We start from the raw sequence: 19028 nt of genomic DNA, 5'->3' as shown, positions 1-19028 counted from the left end.
CTACAGGTGTTTCCCTGTCTTTACATACTACATTGGAACATGATGTGCATGGTAAAAAGCAATTTCAAAGGGACCTAAAGGTGAGTTTAGTCATCTCTGGTCTGGGCTGTGTGCGTCCAATCAACACTAGCTCTGTTTGAGACCAGAGAGATCAGGCACATCTTGAATGTTGAGAATCCTGTGATGCTCAAACTGAACAAGGCTTCCATGCTGAGCTGTTTACAAATAAAAGTCCTGTGACAGAGGAGGTTATTAATATAAAACATTTGTTTCAGTCATTAATGTTTTTACTACAGCAGTAAATCCATTACGCGATCCCTCATAACGTTGTTACATAAGCAGTACTTCATTTTACACCACTGTAGAAGAGGCTAGTGTGCTACATCATTCCTTTCATATGGCATGCCTGCATACTTACGACAACTGCCTCCAACTACCAACTGTGCTGGAATATCAATCTGGAGTATCATTTAACTGTTTCCGTTCGCAACTATCTTTATTTTACAGGCCATTTTAAAAGTTATAAATACTTCCCGCAACAACCAAGGGTAAAATAAAGTACTTGCTGCAAATCAACTGCTGAATATTTGTTTTACTTTGTCTTAAAGAAAAGCTTCTATATTTCAACCATGGTCTAGTTTTATATAGCAAAACTATTAGTTCATGAGTAGAAACCATTTTTCTCTAGTGTGGTAAATTATTTTCTCATCAGCGTACAAAACCAAATAAAATCTGCACAACTTATAATCATTTACTGTTTCTTTTAACTGGAAGCAATTCCAGTAAAAACAATTTTTGTACAGGCTGGAATACTGTAGTTTCATTCTCTACAAGGCAATGAAAGTGAAGAACACTTATGGATAACAAAAACAAGGCTGCCAATGACTTTAGATGTTATGGGTCACTTATTAGCATATGCCTGTAGTTCCTTAGATGATGTCTATGGCTGTTTGGTTTAGGGAACTCCATCTCCTTCTCTTTCAACTATGAGTTGATGCTTCTGCTTCGTGACCAAATGCCGTGTAATGCCCAGTGCCCCCCCTTTTAAAAAACGTACAAAATTGTCTCCAATCAGTGGACCTACTGCAAAAAGATTGGGTTCCTTTGTGCACTCATATGTATATGGATCAATTTCAATAGGGTTACCCTTGCACGTAATTGGTTCATTTGGGTTATGGCCTATACCCTGGCCTTGGCCCTTCAGGAAGCATAGGTTAGGATGAGAACCTATTAACACTAAGGCTACAGAGAACTTTAAGATCTTCTTCAATCCAGAGGCACTCTGCAGGACACATTTCATATCTGGCTGAAATGAAAGGACCCGATGTTCTGGAAAACTGGTATAAGCATGGTGCAAATTATAGTCTGTAGTGACTGACTGAGTGCACATCATATGGTAGACCTTATGGTATTCGGGGTAAAGCTTTTTAGGCAACTGTTTGAAAATCAAACTTGGATCAGTAACCCTCCTACGGAATGCATGAATTACAGGGATGTTGTTGTTATGAGCACACAGAACTGCATCAGCCGCTGTAAGTCCACCACCTATGATCAAGACTGGGTCTGCTTTCCCACATAATATTCCTTTGTCGACAGCAGCGCCAAACTCAGATATGGAATGCAGAACGAAAGGAAAGTCTTCACCTTCTACTTGGAGTCTGCCAGGAGAATCAAAAGTTCCAGTGGCAAGAACAACATTCTCAGCAAACAAACAGAATGGCACATGAGAGCCATCTGCTGCCCTCTGATAACCTCTGATTTCCCAGTTTCTCTTGATCAGTATAGTCTGTCCACCTTGCTCTTCCAGTTGCAAATGTTGTGGCAAAACATCTTCACTCACTTCACTTTCATCTTCATCGTCCTGTTCTCGGTAAAGCCTTGAGACAGATGTTATGTACGTGTTTTCCCTGAAGTTTTTTTGAAGGCCCATGACTTTAACATAGTGCTTGTAATAGCTAGCAATTTGCTCTGGCAGAACTCTGTCACACTTTATATTTCTGAAAAAGATAAAGATCAAATCTGATTATTCACGTTTAGTTTACCGTTCACATTCACCACAGGAACACCTCCCTAAACTTGCAATGTGACTGTACTGCCATATTCAGGTCAGATGGCTACAGAAAGAATTTTCAGCTTCTGCATTAGATCGGTACATTTGTTCTTTCTTTTTGGCATGATTTATTACGGTATTTGAAATGTTTTCACTGCTTATACTGGATTTGTTTTGCCCCAACAAGCCAGGATGCTTAACCAGCATTAATGTATGCTTTGTTGTTGAGATATGAATCCTGGCTTTTTAGGGCAAAATAAACCTATGAACAGGAGTTTGGACATAATGCTAAGCTATCACCTTCCTGGTTTGTTTCCCTGCTCACACAGGGGAGGAGTGAAGCAGGAGCAATGGTGGTCCTGCATCGGTGTTCAGTTCAGTATAGTATGGGTTATTAAGCAAAGATTCTTGGCTTTCTGTTATGTGCAGATGCAGACGAATAGCTTTCAAAGCATGATGTTCCAAGCAAGGCACAGACATTTGTGAGTGATGGCTCAAACTCTTTTCTGACTTTTGCATATGCACCTGTCAATCAACCCCATATTGCAATTAAATAAAATAGTATTTACATTTCCAGCCCCTGAATTGAATGGAAGGGCTGTAGATCATATGCGATATATATACAGTAACAATTTGAGGCCATATACCTGAGGTCCTACCCCAGGAACCCCAAAAAGCTAGTTTATTATTTTTACTTAGCTCTTTAAACATACAAGTCTGAAAACCACTGGCAGTACAATCAATCTAGTTATGAATGCAAGCATGAAACATATTTAAAGAATTATGTAGTAACAGAAGATTTGGTTTCAGGGAAATTATGATATACTTTTCCCAGAAAAAAAACCCAATGAAACTCTATAGTATGTACAACAAAGGAGGGAGGGTCCTAAATTTGCTGCCCAAGAGGGAATTTTTAAATCATGAGCAGCTAAGTTCAACTTTAAATTCTGAAATCATGTATTTTTACCACATTCAGCGGAATCCACTGGCACTCCTTTGCTCACAATTGTGAGAAGTACTTAAACTGAGCAAAAACATGCTAGGCTAAGTTGACTACTGAATTCTCAAAAATACAGAGGTCAATGCTGAGACTATGTGAGTTTTTCAAAAATAGGGGAGGTAGAAAATTTGGCAGTCGGCTCTTCTGTGTCCCATCTCATTCAGCAGCCCTGGTTATCTAATCTACAAATTAAATTAAATTAAATGTCTTAAGCTCAAGTGTCAGAATGGTAGCCCATTGTTTACAAGCTGTTAGCATTATTAAATTACATGTACAAGAGCTTCTTGTACTTTTGAAAAATAGATCACAACTCATTGAAACTTTTGATTCTCCATCCACTGACAGAAGCAATTTCCCCCCCATCAGTCATTACAAGAATGTTACAGTCCTCACCTTCGCTTGGTAGCAGTCCAGTCTTTAAATGTGTATCCAGGTAATTCCATCCAGTCTCCAAAACTGATAGTCAGCATGGAACCTTGCATATTCTATGGAAAAGAAAATAATACCAGCACAAAATATTTAAAATATTGCTTAAGGTCATCTCATTCCACCTACCTAGGAGCAAAGTTAAATTGTTAGGCTTCATTTCATAACAAATAGGGGGGAAATCCCATGAATCATGTTCTAAAGGACCAGTCTATGTGCTATATTATCTGCTTTGCAGAAAGCTTCAACTTGGCAACTCTTCTTATTCCAGTTGTGATGTTTGGGACAGCTTGCCATGCACATCTTCAGGACAGCATGGAGTTTCAATTCCCAACATCTGCTGCTGGTATGAGAACTCCCCAAGTGATCCAGAAGATCCCGAAAGCAAATTACACTAGACATTACAGCTAAGGAAATAAAGTCAGGAGGAAATCTCCTACAGCAGGTAGCCTACAGCCTTTGGCTTAATTTCTAGCCTTCCATGGTCTATTTTGCCAACTATGCATCCCCACAATATTCAGAAAAAATTATTACTACGGTAAAATGCCCTCAGCTAATTGTGCAGGATGATAGTTCTTGGGGGGTGGGATGGTGATAAATGGTCTGTGCTATATTATTATTGTATTGGCCCAAATAATTAAGTGATGTAAGTGATGGAATTCTTTACACGTTGGTTTATTCATTTAAAATATTAAGGCACTCCCCATGATGCAGCTCCAAAACATGAACCTCTTGAAATGGGTACATGCCACAGGACTTACAACCAATCAGGAACAATGTGTGGTAGGTACCCATTGTTCCCATAGCCAACATGTAAGCTGAAGTTCTCTGATCAAATGTGGTTCCAACAGCAAAATGGAAAAGTTCTCACATGCCAAGCACCACCAGGTGGTCCTTTGCCAAGCACCATATGAGGGATATAGTGCTCTGGTTCCAGTTTCCAGTCAAGAACAGGTGGATAGTTAAATCCAAAGTCAGCATCTGGATGAAGCAGTGTGTCAAAGAGAACTGCAACAGGATTCGTAGAGCGTCCTTCTAGACCTTCAGCCAAGTACTCCAACTCCTAATTTGAGAAGACAGTTTTAAATGGCAATGTAAATTTCCCTTAGAATATAACATAATGTGCAGTAAAAGAGCTTTAACTATCATGTTTCTCAGGCATTGCTATATATAGATATCAGATGTACCAAACTTGTTTGCTTTTATCCCTTGGTTTCCTGTTCACAATGAGTGCAAACAAGCTTCATTATGTCATCTGGCTTCCCCCCATTGATTACACACTTAAACCCTTGGGAATGATTTTAATGGAATCAAGTTTGAACTGCAATTGATACAAGGAATTGATAGCATGCTTTCTGTACGTCATGTGGTTAGTCTATTTTTAGATGATGAAACGAGACTAATCATTTGGGGAAGTCCAAGTGGGCTTCATGATGCCTAAAACCATTTTCAGCAATAGCTCATCTCTGTCATATCACTCATTAGAGTGGTGTATACTGAACCCCATCAGCTAAGTTCACAACCTGTGGCCTTGCAGGTGTTACTGGACTCTTGTCAGAGTCCAATTGGCATGGCCAATTGTCAGGGATGGTGGGAGTTGTAGTCCAGCAACACCTGGAGGGTCACAGATCACCCTTTTCTGGGCTCCTGCAAAAATAAATCTGTTAGTCTTTAAGGTGATACAAGTCTGTTTTTCATGGAACACAGGTATATTAATGGTTATTTGACACAATGCCTAAACATTGGACCTCTGTATTTTGATATAGTACATTTCTCATTACCAGGTTTGGTAATGAGAACTTCCTGGGAACATTTGTTGTTGGAGGCAGAGTGCCAAACAAGATAGATTTTGGAGGCAGTTCTTATATTTTAAATACATAGGATTGTCATTAAAAAAAGGCTTTTTGGATCCCCAAGTCCTATTTGACACTGAAAAACCTGAGAAAAGCAGAATACTCTGCCTCCACCATGATGCACATCAGAAATGTGAACTAATTTTTCCAAGCTAAGAGAATGTAATTGTATATTATATATGTAGTGCACTTTTCTTCCAGTCCTGATATACAATTAAATGTGTAATTTCATAAGTGGTAGCTTACCTGATCAACAATAGAAAGATGACTAGCTTCTTTTAATTTATTATGCAAAATAGGATTTGGATGTTCTGTTGCAGGAGACAAATATGGCCTGTATCCAGACAGCATGTAAGAGAGGCAAATTCCCGATGGTCCATTACCTAATGGTATTTTAAAAATTATATAAGATTTACTAAAGTTTAAAATTATATCTTGTAATCTGGACCAAGATAATGACCAAGATAATGACTTTAAGCCATGAAAGTCAAAAACATGCTTATCTCCCCCTCATTTCAATCAAGGAATTTAAAAGAGCACAGCTTTTGCTATAGGATGCCTAGTATTTTTGCAGATATAGAATATTATTTGCCAAGTATATTACCTCAATTCTGATCACTGAATTTCTGACTATACCAACACTGATCTGCTTATTGGTTGCCAACTTTCTGAATAGTGGCAGAAGTAAGAGCTAAAAGTCCCTTGGGTCCACACGTATTTAGCTAGATAATCAGACATGTAAAATAAAATTTTACTTTTGCTGTTAAAGTGGAGCCAGATTACTTTTTCATTTAATGTGAAGTTTGTTGGCTTTTTGAGCTGATATACAAGTTTATTTCACAATATAATATAGTTTTAATTAGTTTATAGGTAATTAGTTGTTGATAATGTAATTGCTTTGAACCTGCATTTGATTACAATTTGTTACTTTTTACAAAACAAGTTTGTTGCTATTGTAAATTGAAGGAGTGTTATGGGTGGGTGGGGAAGACTCTTTTCCTAGCAACGAGATACCTCGTGTTGTGAAAAGATTGAAAAACCATCTGCAGCACTTTAGAACAATATTTGCATAGCATCATGTGACCGAAATTGATCCTAGGGTAGCATAGAGCCTCAGATATCGTAAAATAATAGTACTTCCTCCTTCAACAGTATAATCCAAACCACTTCCACTTCTAGGTTAACATCTAATATAAAACATCTAACCTCTTTGCAGGCTACATATTTTATTCCAATTACTGTATAACAAGAAATTTGTTTCATTGTTTCATGGTTTTAATAAGTCCCAATTACAGATATTCTCCCAGTCACCAAATATGCAGACAAAGCTATTTTGCCGTTCAAAAACTGGCCTCCCAAGTTGTTTCCTCCCCCACCCGAAGTAGGAGGGGCGGCCAACTGGAAACAGAAAAACAGCTAAGGATGAAACACTCTACTCTCCCTAAAAAGCAGAGGTGCTTGAGTCCTCTCATTTTGATTACATGAGTTCTATGTTCTTGATGTTAGATACTTTTTAAAAAGTGCTTAATTTTTGTTGAAGTGCTGTTCAGATACAAAAAGATAAAGCACTGGTAAAGGACGCCTGGACGGTTCAGTCCAGTCAAAGGCGATCATGAAGTTGTGGTGCTCATCTCGCTTTCAGGCCAGGGGAGCTGGCGTTTGTCTGCAGACAGCTTTCCGGATCATGTGGCCAGCATGACTAAACCGCTTCTGGCGCAACGGAACACCGTGACAGAAACCAGAGCGTACGGAAACGCCGTTTACCTTCCTGCCACAGCAGTACCTATTTATCTACTTGCACTGGCATGCTTTTGAACTGCTAGACTCATAATCAAATAGACATGATACAAAAGGAAAAAGAAATGGGGAGGGGAGAGGAGAGGAAAGTGAGCATTAGAGCAGCTGCTCCTTCATGGACATGACCAGGTTGCATGTAATGGGTATATAGGGCCCCAAAGAGCTAGATTCAGTGACAAGGAGGTGCACTTTGGCATTTCCTATTCTACTATACAACATTACCTTTTTCCCAGTTATGGAGGAAGAAGAAGAAGAAGAAGAAGAGTTTGGATTTGATATCCCGCTTTTCACTACCCGAAGGAGTCTCAAAGCGGCTAACATTCTCCTTTCCCTTCCTCCCCCACAACAAACACTCTGTGAGGTGAGTGGGGCTGAGAGACTTCAGAGAAGTGTGACTAGCCCAAGGTCACCCAGCAGCTGCATGTGGAGGAGTGCAGACACGAACCCGGTTCCCCAGATTACGAGTCTGCCGCTCCTTACCACTACACCAAACTGGCTCTCAAACCATTATAGCTCAAATATTTTTCCAACAGTATCTAATCACAATATACCTGTATAATAGGATAACTAGAAATCTCAATTATATCACAACTTAATAAGCAGTCCATGATAAGGCAAGGTTGTTAAATTATAATTAATAAATTTCAAACACATTCAATATTTTAGATTCTTATTCATATACTGAAATTCTGAGAATAACTCACCTATTACTACCACTGGCAAACTCAGTGGTGGGTCCACAGGTAGAGTAGCTTCTTCTAGTAAGGGCATTGTTTTAACATTTGTCCCAAAGCTGTCACCAAAATACTGCACTAAGGAATTCAAAAAGTGTCCTTCGGTTTCGGGGCTACAGTAGTTTCTATTTAAAAGGAAATAAATCAGTTCATCACAACACATTCTTAATAAAATAAACTTAAGTTAATATAAAGTCATTGGCCTGATAATATATTAGCAAAAGAAGTCCGTCAGCATTTAGGAAAATTTCAGAGTTGCAAATCCACTGTGACTTTTCCTAAACTGATACTGCTATTTTGGAATCCTACAAGGAAAAAGTGGGTTTTTTTTTTACTCATATACCGGTATGTTTACTATATGGACAGACGAGTGTGCATGTTGAGTGACACAGATTTCTTTTACAATAAATTGTCTGATACAATTTCTATAATACTCAGAGGTAACTGGTCATGCATTTAAATGTCTATGAATCTACATTAATTTTTTGATATATTAACTAATGTTTGTGACTTGGATCCTTACTTTCTCTTCTACAGAAGGCTCCTTCTATTTGTGTTTTGAACCCAGAGGACACACCCATTGGTATAAGGGAGGAGGTTTTTTTTTTTGCTGACTTCCCCTTCTCCCTCCCACACCTTCCAGATGGTTCCTGAATCCTCCAGGGCACATTTTGGTGGGGCAGCTGCAGGGAGAATCAGCAAAAAATTGCCTTCTCCCTTCCACCAGAGAGAGTATGCCATGAACTGAGTGCCACTCAAAGGATCATTGGATCGAAACCAAGATATTTATTAAGAAGAATGTATGAATTGGTTCCAAAATAGCTTCTAAGAATAAGTCATTGCATAATCTAAGTGCAATGCAAGCGCTTCCTCAAGAATTTGAATGGAAATGTACAGTTCTGCAGTTGGTTCCCTCCCTCCTCCTACAATCCAGGAATCTGCCAACTCAGACACTAATTGTATTTCCCATCAAATCCACCTCTAAGCTAATATTTAGGTAGACACTGCTGGCTCTAGGGCTGCTTTTGCACAGTCCTACAGTCGGCATATGTCAGCCTCAAGCATTTTCCTTCCCTTGGTAAAGCTCATGCAACCTCATCCAGAATACAGTTGTCTGCCTCCTTGGAACTAAAAATCACACAGGACATTCATGCATGGAAACATACTTATATGCAGCTAAAGATACAGATTAAGCTTAGGACAAACTCTCCAATGCCGTACATGTGGTAAATTCATGGTTAAAATAACAGAAACCACAGAAAATTGGAACTAATTCTATGCTTGCTGTCAACCATCAGGTCATTTAAATGGTTTAAATATAGGCACCTACTTTTCTGCAGAATATATCTCAATAAAGCTTCATAGGTTCCACATCTCTGTTTTGGCTTCAAACCAAAGGAAGCTATGTTGTTTTGCAAAAACCACAATGTCTGCACGCTGACAAGTGTACCTTTTTCTCCCATCCTCCTTTGTAATCTATGGAGTTTTACATTAAAAGCTAAAGGAAAAAAGTATTCATGGGCTTTTTACACGCATCTGTGGACAAAAGGATGCACAACTAGATGGGCCCCTGGTCTGCTCCAGCAGGAGTCTCATTCTGTTCTTACACCAGTAAAAATCAGCATCAATAACACCTTTTCTACACTACACAAGTCCATTAGTTACATATTCATCTTCACAGGAAATATGTTCAGATATTTAAAATACAGGATATGACGTAACACAACATCTGTTTAAAAGAGTTTGCTATGTACCGGGTATATGGCAGTTAAGTTATGCTTGCTTATGCCAAGAAGACAGTTAGCATGATAGCACTAGCAAATATTCCAGCCAGCCACCTTACACCAAACGCCACCAGTAATTACAGCAGAAACTAAACTGCAAATGCTGCACTGTAACCCACAAAACAAATGACTGCATACCCTTTTTGGGTGGTGTCAGCTACTATAAGTAACATCTGAAAGATCCCTATGAAATTTGTCCAAAAAATTCAGAAAAAATTTTCAGAAAACCATGATGAGGTCTTCAACACCCTTTCAGAGTTGACCTACTATCTACCCATCAATTTAAATTTCCAGAGATACAGGCTATGAGTTATGGGCATTTGGTAAAATTATTTCTGGCTGTACAATAGTCTGGGACTTGAAGTCTAGGATAGCCTAACTTTCTGAAGACATTCTTTTACCAGTTGACTACCAGAAAGTATCATTTTGCTCCATTCTATGTCTATAAATTTAGCCTGCAACTGTAATATTTAATCAAAATCCAAGAACGGGAAGGATTTTTTCTCTTCTCTTCCACCCAATATTAAAGGCATGCCTATGGAAATTCCCAGTCCATATACCGTTCCATGGAATGGTCTCAAGAAGTAAAAGACTAAAGTGAAGCAGCAATGGGGATGATCAGTGCCTAAACAAAGGTAGACCTGCACAGTATCTTACCTACAACTAGTTTCATCATGGAAGAATCTCCAGAAGTGAAGCGTACCCTAGTCTCTAAAAGCTTACACAATACTGAACGTGTTAAGTCTTTTAAAGTGCCCAAAGCCTCTTTTGCTGTTTTATTCATGGAAGATAAATAGAAATATATTGTATACACGAACAAGTGGGGTGGCGTGTGTGTGTGTTTATATAAAGGTAAAGGACCCCTGGACGGTTAAGTCCAGTCAAAGGCGACTATGGGGTTGCAGCGCTCATCTCGCTTTCAGGCCAAGGGAGCTGGCGTTTGTCCACAGACAGCTTTCTGGGTCATGTGGCCAGCATCACTAAACCGCTTCCGGTGCAACGGGACACCATGACGAGTGCCAGAGCGCACGGAAACACCATTGACCTTCCCACTGCTGCGCTACCTATTTATCTACTTGCACTGGTGTGCTTTTGAACTGCTAGGTTGGCAAAAGCAGGGACAGAGCAATGGGAGCTCACCCCATCTTGCAGAGTCGAACCACCGACTTCCCGATCAGAAAGCCCAAGAGGCTCAGTGGTTTAGACTACACCACCACCCACGTCACCCACACACTATGTGTGCACATAAATGCCATGTATGTTGCAGAGAGGCAATTTCCAAGCCTACCTGCTTGTCATGCAACATTTCAAATCACGACCCATCTTGGCCATTCAGAAATCCGCCGCTGCCATCATCATCATCATCTATGGAAAGGCAATGTTCCTTTTCGTGTGGCTCGTTTGGGTGGGCCTCCTCCCTTCCCTCGTCCTTAGGAGCATCAGCCAGCAACACACCTTACCTTGCACACCTTCGCCTCTCCCTTCCTCCCTCCCTCCTCAGCACCACCACCCAAGTCCCCTCCGCGCCTCCAGGATGCTCTTCAAAGCACCTCACCTCCCTTCCTCCTCTTACAGTGCGCGCGCGCGCGCGTCCCCGTCCGACCCCGTGACCTTCCTCCTTCGCTCCTCCTCATTGAAGCGCAGGCCGGCCGGCCGGCTGAGGAGCAGCAGCGGGCAGGAAGGCATCCCGCGCGGACTCCCACATCGCGTCAATTTGCCGGGTCTGAGAGGAGAGGGAGGAGCCGGAAGAGAAAGGGGAGGATGGAAGGCGCCTTTTCTTTCTCTCTCTCTCTCTTTCCCCCCACGCCGTCCCCCCCCCCTTGACCCACAAACCTATTTCCCTCAGCCGGCCTGGCGAATAAGCGTTACCTGAAGTGACCGGCCAGGGAACACCGGCAGCACCAAACCGTCATGAGGGATTAGCGGGGGTGGGGAGGGGGAGGGGGGAAGAGAAGAAGAGTCGAGGCGGCAGGTCACTCGGCGGCAGATGGGGGGGATGTGGCCGTTGCTCTTCCTCCGCCGCCTCTTGTTCTCCCTCCCGCCACCACCGCACTGGGGGCCGCTGTCGGCCCGGCGCCTCTCCCTCCCTCCCGCCTTCTTGCCTCACATGCGGCACTAGGCCAGTCACACGGGAGCGAGGGAGGAGCCTCCGCCTCGCACCGGCGGCGGCGGCGGAGGAAGGGGAGGGAGGCGCCTCACACCCCGCCAACGCCTTCCTCGCGGTCCTCAGCGGAGGAGCGACTACTCCGAGGGGGGGGGCGGGGAAAGGAGGGCCGCTGTCCCCAACAACGGCCGCCGCTGCTGCTTGACGGCGACACCATGTGATAAGAGATGAAAGTCGCCTGCGAGCGGGAAGTGATGGGGGGTTGCGCAGCAGATACGCCGCGTACATAACGAGGTCGCGAGGGAGTCGAAAGGGGCGGCGGCGGGGGCGGGGGGGGATGCATCGGGGTTTATCGACGCCTCGTTGGTTTCCATAAGTGGCGCCGTTTCCTTGGCTTCTGTCGTCCCCGTCCCCCCCAACTCCATGAACTCGACCGGATGTCACCACCGTCTCTACACGCTTCTTTTTTTCAACACCCTCTTCCCCATTTCCGAACAACATTCTCACGTGTAGGCACGCGGAGCCTGAGGGAGGCGGTGCAAGTACTGCTGCTGCTATAGTTTTACAGCTGAAATTTTAACATTTCAAAACTCGACTTCCTCCCCACCCCCTCTTTATGCGGTACCTTAAATATTTTTTATATATATTTTCCGCATATTCCAAATTAACATTTACTCATTTATTCATCTACTTTAAATGTATACTCTTTTTTTAAAAAAACTGCAGGTTATTACAATAATTTTGCCAATGTTCTTATCTGTTTACAATTTATTTGTAAACATTCAATAAATCATTTCCATTCTTCTATAAAAAGATTGTTATCTTGATTCCTTATTTTTCCGGTAAGTTTTTCCATTTGCATATTCCATAAGCTTTTTGTATCCATTCTTCTTTCGCTGGGACCTCTTATTTCCATTTTTGGACAAGTAACATTTTTGCAGCTGTAGTCACATGAATAAATTTCTATACCGTTTGGGTAGTGCTGTTCCTATAATTCCCCAAAGGATTTTTTTTAAGCACCTTTATCTCTTTCCCATTGTCCTCCTTGGCAGGTGGATGCCTCCTCTCGGCACCTGGGCTTCTGGGTCCTGAATGTCCCCTGCCTGGCATCTTGTGTCTCATTCCCAGCTATTATGGGGTGGGTGGTGCACATCAGCTGAAGTATCATTAACAGATAACAGTCAGTACTTTCCCACTAAGTAATTTGGGTTTTCAGTGGGCCTTCGTCCCACATGTGTTGGACGATACTTGGTGGAACCTTTCAGAGAGGAAACAGCATTTAAGATTAAGGTTGTGTTCCCCACCAACTCTCACCATTTCTGAATCCAGCACTTCCTGCAGGATGTGTGGCTCAAAGACACGAGGCTGCCACGAGTTCATCAGCTGTTTTGCACATATAATGCATAGATAATCACAAAAGTATATCCATTACAGAAGCTTTAACTATTCTACCCAAGTGCCAAACCAACGATCAGAGAACTTCTAGAACATCCCACTTCTGATAATGCCCCCCATTTTAATCCTTATCTCCCTAACATTTTTCCTTCTCAGAGAGATGCCATCACCCAGTCACAAGGTTGTTGTGTAAAATTTAGCATTGATCGTGAGTTTTTTTTTAAATAAATTGTATCCTAGTGGGGGGGGGGATGCTAGATGCACAATTATTTAGGAACCAGCACCAGTTCTTGACCAAAACTATTAGCACCACTGAAGAATATCACATTTGCATCTTCCCTGGATCATCTGGATATCAGTGACAAAATAGCGAACCAATTATACTAGCATTTTACAAGCAAGAGGGTAGCCCTGCCTGACAAAGTATCTCAGATGTCATGGACTGGTTGGATGCAGAGGAATGGTGGGAGGAACCTCCAAGGGAAGAAGGCTCAAAGCCTAGGGAGTGGTGGTGGGATGGCAATGAGTGGTCAGAGGGAGAAGGTGTCGGAAGCTGAAGAGGTAACAGTGAGCTGGGAAAGTTGTGTCAGAGAGAAGTCCAGAAGAAGCAGGGGAGGAGGGAGGCCAAGAGGCAGAGATAAGTCAGGCTGGTGTAGAAGCACATTCTCTCCCTCCTGCTGTAACAAGCTCCCCTCCTTCCCGTCTCCCACCAGGACCAAGAGAGGCATGAAGTGAAAGGAGCAAAGGCACACAGGCGCAGTCTCTCATTGCTTGGGGTAAACCCTGGAGAGGAGGGGACTTAGGCAGAGTTGCTGTGCTCATTAGGCCTGGCACCCCTGTGAAGATCCTGGTGTGTGTGTTTTTTTCTAATAAAGAGCTGACTTCACCATGGAATTGGATACTGGATAGGGGTAACAACAAAAGAAGAAAATGTATTAGAAGTTAAGAAACACAATAATTGTAACTGGTTGTGTTGTACAATTCTTTATCTTTATTTGTAACTTACTGCTTAATACTGTACATTTTGTAAAACAATAATAAACATTTATATTCTTAAAAAAAATAAGAGCTGACTTCACTTACTCTGATTACTGCTGACTCACTCCTGACATCAGCTGCAGTGGCAAGTAAGGTAAAAAGCAAGTTAGGTGGTTGTGTGATTTCGGCAGCGGTGCAAGGCCAAGGTAACCAAAATTTGTATGTTGTAGCTGACTGAACCACAGCTGCACAATGGAAATGGCCATAACCTGTTTTATTTAAAAATAAAGATTGATTGAATTAAAAGAGTTTTTACAAACCTATATTCAGGAAGATTAAATGCAAATAAGTCATGGGAATATAAATGCTTCCCTGTTGAAGAATAATTCCATTCTACTATCCCTTGTAGTACAGTTTATCCTTTTTTTCTAAAATTCTCCGTGTATTTGATTTCCTGGCACATGTACTGGGGGATTATTAGATTCAATGTCTAATTGTTCCTTTCCTAATGCTGTAAACAGAACAGCAGTGTTTTAGTCTGCCATGCAAGTTCCTGAGGGATATGCTGTGTTCAGTGAATTCCTCTGCATTTGTTCATCTTTATATCACACGGAATATAAGCGACAAAGCGATGGGACTTAAAAGTATTAAGATTAGGGCATTTAAAAAAACAACCTAAAGGGCTATGAACGTTATCCATTACAGTTTTTCAATTAAATTTGTAGCCTACTCTTTAAACACAAATGCTAGCACAAATAGTCAAATACTATGGTTGATCAGTCTTAAAAAACAGAACCTTTAACACATTTTCTTGTAAATTTTGTTTCTAGATAATAATTTGGATTGAATGAATCCTAACGGAATCTTAATTGAGCAATTTATGAAAAATAAAGACTTACTAGTCTGCTCCTACAGTCTCCTGTTCAAGTCCAAGGGTTAATAGGGTCATATTCACACATAGTTTAGATTGGTGAATAGGGTTCAACAAGTTGGACCTGTAATAAAATGTTGACACAGTGGAGTGCTTCTGTGTTCAAGCCATGCCATTTTCCAGGACATTCTATTTTATCCCCTCCTTCCTATTTCCTGGCCTCTTCTTTCCAATAGTGAGCCAACATTCTGTTTTGGCTACCAGTGCTTTGGCTCTGGGAGAATACATTTGATAGCCAGCATAAGAGAGCCTTGTCGGTGTCAGCAGTAGCTCTTTGCACTGGTCTTTCGGATCAGGCTAATATTTAAATAACTTGGCTTCAAGGCTCCCTCCTCCCAAGTGAGCAGCCAGACCCCATATAGGTAGTTCAGAAGTGATGCAAGGGTTGTATTACATTAAATAAAATTGATAACAATGTGAAAAGTAAATTAAGTACTCTAGGTCCTTCTGCAATAATTGGTTTGTTGAGTAGAGATTGCACTTTCACAATAACATAGTATTGCAGATTCGCTGCTAAGGAAAGGTGTTGATACTTGTATCTTGCATTAACAAAGCAGATTTATTGTGTAAATAATATGGTTGTGTGGCAAGGCTTCATGTTTAATTAAAAATAAATATGGTAAAATAATTAAATAACCCCCAAAGCAATTGCAGGAATCGGCCCTTTAGTTACATAAAAACAAGCAGCCTGGTTAAAAATAGAAATGAACACTGTCATTCCATAAACAAATCCCTTCCACTACAGACGAGACATTTTTCTAGCTCCAACAATAGATGCCTTTATTTACCATTCAATAACAGTAGAAAGGTCAAAACCATTGCTTTCTTTCCATAGACGCTATTTTTAATTGGTAAGCACTTTTGATTTTTTTTTCAAAGGATCGTTTTCTATTAAATTGATTAATACAATATAAATGGCTGAATAATTGCATCTTCCTAAGGATCAAAGGTCTGTTCATCGAAAACCACCATGAGCAAAAACCTATGCAGCTAAGCCTGCAGTCCCAAACACATTTACTTAGGGAGTAAGCTTCACTGAACACATTGGGTTCAGCTTCTAGTACACCACATTTGCATTATTGTGTGTTGGTTTTGTGTTTGCGTGGCTCCAAGGATTTGGCAAGGATTTGGTGGCGCTTGCATAAATCACTGCCACTTTCTTTCCTCCACTTTTCCTTTTCCCAGCGATGGAAGGAAACCTCCAATATACCAACAGAAGCTTGGATTAACAATAACTGGAGTATTCCTCTATCAGAATGCTGCACATACCATTGGCGACTAATCAAGAGCATCTCCAAAAAAGATAGCTTTGATACAATCTGGTCTCCCTTTTTCTCTTTTATTGAAGAAGAACAGGATATTTTAATGCTGTCGTCATCGTCATCACAGAGGTGTCTTTGGAGGGGATATATTCATTGAAAGTGTTAGCTTCCCCCCCTTTTCTTTTCTTTTATTAAAAAAGGAACCTACCTGTATGTTAAGTCTGGCACCACAGGTCCTTCTCTATATAGGCTTTCTTAATAATAATTACTGTTATTTATAAGCTGCTACGTGACTGGGTTGCCTGGAGAGCAACCGTTTTAGACATTAAAAAAAAATGCCCAGGATTTTAACTGATTTTATATCTACTGCTTTTTGTATTTTTACTGTTGCTGCGATAATTGGCATTGTCTCTGATGTTTTTGATCTGTTTCATATTTGTTTTATGGTTCTCTTTTGCAGGCTATCTTGAAAATCTAAATTAATAAAATTCTGAAAGAAGAAGAAGAGGAGGAGGAGGAAGAAGAAGAAGAATTTCTCCACCTAGCAATTACTTCTGCTGTTGAGGAGGTTTCCCCAAACTCAGAAAACTCCTTTGTTGTTAGGTGGCTGGCATCACACATTTTTTATAAGCAATATAAAAGCTTTCTGCAGGAGATAAAGGACAGCTCATAAAAGCATAATATGCATTTTCCCCTAATGAAAGTTGTTTCATTTCAGTGGTGGCAGGTTTTATTCCAACAGCAGTTTGAACTTGTATGCTCTGTTGCTAGATTTTCATCCACTGACACCATTAGAAGCAGCAAATTGGTGATCTGGCCCACTAAATATAGCAAAGAACATTTATGGGCATTGAAGGGTGGTTTAATAGGTTACAATAAAATGAACTTCAGCCTTGATTGGGTTTTTTTAAACTGCTATTTTCTGTCTGCAGCTACCCAACTAGAATAGTAGATAGCTGTCTTTTGCAAATGGACTTTTTATTACAAGTGGGAAATGGGTGGTAATGGATAATAAGACATTTTCACACCTCTCCTGTCCTGGGCCTGTTGTTGTTCAAGGTTTTTTAAATAAATGACTTGGATGAAAGAATTGAGAGGATGCTCATAAAATCTGCAGATGATACCAAACTAGGAGGGGTAGCTAATGCCACAGAAGACAGAATTGGGATTCAATATGACCTTAACAGTTTAGAGAACTGGGCCCAGACTAATTTCAATTGGGACAAGTGTCAGGTTCTGCACTTAGATAGGAAGAACAAGCTGCACAAATACAAGATGCGGGAAACCTGGCTTGCTAATAGTACCGGTATATGTGAAAAGGATCAAGGGGTCTTAGTAGACCCAGCACCAAAAAAAGCTAATGCTATTCTAGGCTGCATCCACAGAAGCATAGTGCCCTGATAAAGGGAAGTAATAGTACCATTCTATTCTGCCTTGGTCAGACTACACCTGGAATACTGTGCCCAGTTCTGGGGACCACAATTTAAGGATATTGACAAGCTGGAACATGTGCAGAGCAGTGGGACCAAGATGATCAAGGGTTTGGAAATCAAACCCTGTGAGGAATGGTTGAGTGAGCTGTGTTTCTTTAACCTGATAAAGAGAATTTTGTTGTTGTTGTTGTTCAGTCGTTCAGTCGTGTCCGACTCTTCGTGACCCCATGGACCAGAGCACGCCAGGCACGCCTATCCTTCACTGCCTCCCGCAGTTTGGCCAAACTCATGTTAGTAGCTTCGAGAACACTGTCCAACCATCTCATCCTCTGTCGTCCCCTTCTCCTTGTGCCCTCCATCTTTCCCAACATCAGGGTCTTTTCTAGGGAGTCTTCTCTTCTCATGAGGTGGCCAAAGTACTGGAGCCTCAACTTCAGGATCTGTCCTTCTAGTGAGCACTCAGGGCTGATTTCTTTGAGAATGGATAGGTTTGATCTTCTTGCAGTCCATGGGACTCTCAAGAGTCTCCTCCAGCACCATAATTCAAAAGCATCAATTCTTCGGCAATCAGCCTTCTTGATGGTCCAGCTCTCACTTCCGTACATTATTACTGGGAAAACCATAGCTTTAACTATACGGACCTTTGTCGGCAAGGTGATGTCTCTGCTTTTTAAGATGCTGTCTAGGTTTGTCATTGCTTTTCTCCCAATAAGCAGGCGTCTTCTAATTTCGTGACTGCTGTCACCATCTGCAGTGATTATGGAACCCAAGAAAGTGAAATCTCTCACTGCCTCCATTTCTTCCCCTTCTATTTGCCAGGAGGTGATGGGACCAGTGGCCATGATCTTAGTTTTTTTGATGTTGAGCTTTAGACCATATTTTGCGCTCTCCTCTTTCACCCTCATTAAAAGGTTCTTTAATTCCTCCTCACTTTCTGCCATCAAGGTAGTATCATCAGCATATCTGAGGTTGTTGATATTTTTTCCGGCAATCTTAATTCCGGTAAATTTTTTCCGGCAATCTTAATTCCGGTAAATTCCGATAAAGAGAATAGCCATCTTTAAATACTGTATCTAAAAGGCTGGCACATGGAAGATTGAGCAAGCTTGATTTCTCCTGCTGTAAAAGATTGGACCCAAACCAATGGCTTCCTTCAGGTTAAAAGAAAGGAGATTCCAACTAAACATCAGTAAGAGCTATTTGACAGTGGAACTGATTCCCTTGGAAGGTGGTGGACTCTCCTTTTAAGTGCATATTGCACATATGCGATAGATAGATAGA

General features: G+C 41.2%; 1 protein-coding gene across 3 annotated transcripts; it reads right to left on the bottom strand.

The window, feature by feature from the left end:
• Positions 1–477: 477 nt before the first annotated feature.
• OSGIN2 (oxidative stress induced growth inhibitor family member 2) lies at positions 478–11652 on the bottom strand. 3 transcript variants are annotated; one of them, XM_033155527.1, is made up of 6 exons: positions 11514–11652; positions 7831–7985; positions 5576–5712; positions 4348–4539; positions 3444–3535; positions 478–1997 (listed from the first exon to the last, which is right to left on the bottom strand). In XM_033155527.1, the coding sequence occupies exons 1-6, from the start codon at positions 11555–11557 to the stop codon at positions 956–958; spliced, it is 1662 nt and encodes a 553-aa protein (XP_033011418.1). In that variant the 5' UTR covers positions 11558–11652; the 3' UTR covers positions 478–955. The 3 variants fall into 3 exon arrangements, with proteins under 3 accessions (XP_033011418.1, XP_033011419.1, XP_033011420.1); XM_033155528.1 differs by lacking the exon at positions 11514–11652 and adding an exon at positions 10933–11017; XM_033155529.1 differs by lacking the exon at positions 11514–11652 and adding an exon at positions 10302–10415.
• Positions 11653–19028: the final 7376 nt, after the last annotated feature.

Source organism: Lacerta agilis, chromosome 7 (assembly GCF_009819535.1).
Source record: "Lacerta agilis isolate rLacAgi1 chromosome 7, rLacAgi1.pri, whole genome shotgun sequence".
Classification (NCBI taxonomy): domain Eukaryota; kingdom Metazoa; phylum Chordata; class Lepidosauria; order Squamata; family Lacertidae; genus Lacerta; species Lacerta agilis.
This window is presented reverse-complemented; position numbering and strand designations above follow the sequence as displayed.

What these genes read in the sequence shown, in the direction of transcription:
- OSGIN2 (XM_033155527.1), bottom strand. Translation starts at nt 11,557, where the DNA reads ATGACGGTTTGGTGCTGCCGGTGTTCCCTGGCCGGTCACTTCAG. An exon ending in CACCTGGTGGTGCTTGGCAT is followed by an intron (nt 3,536 to 4,347) that starts GTGAGAACTTTT and finishes TCTTTTCCATAG; the next exon opens with AATATGCAAGGTTCCATGCT. An exon ending in TGGACTGCTACCAAGCGAAG is followed by an intron (nt 1,998 to 3,443) that starts GTGAGGACTGTA and finishes TATCTTTTTCAG; the next exon opens with AAATATAAAGTGTGACAGAG.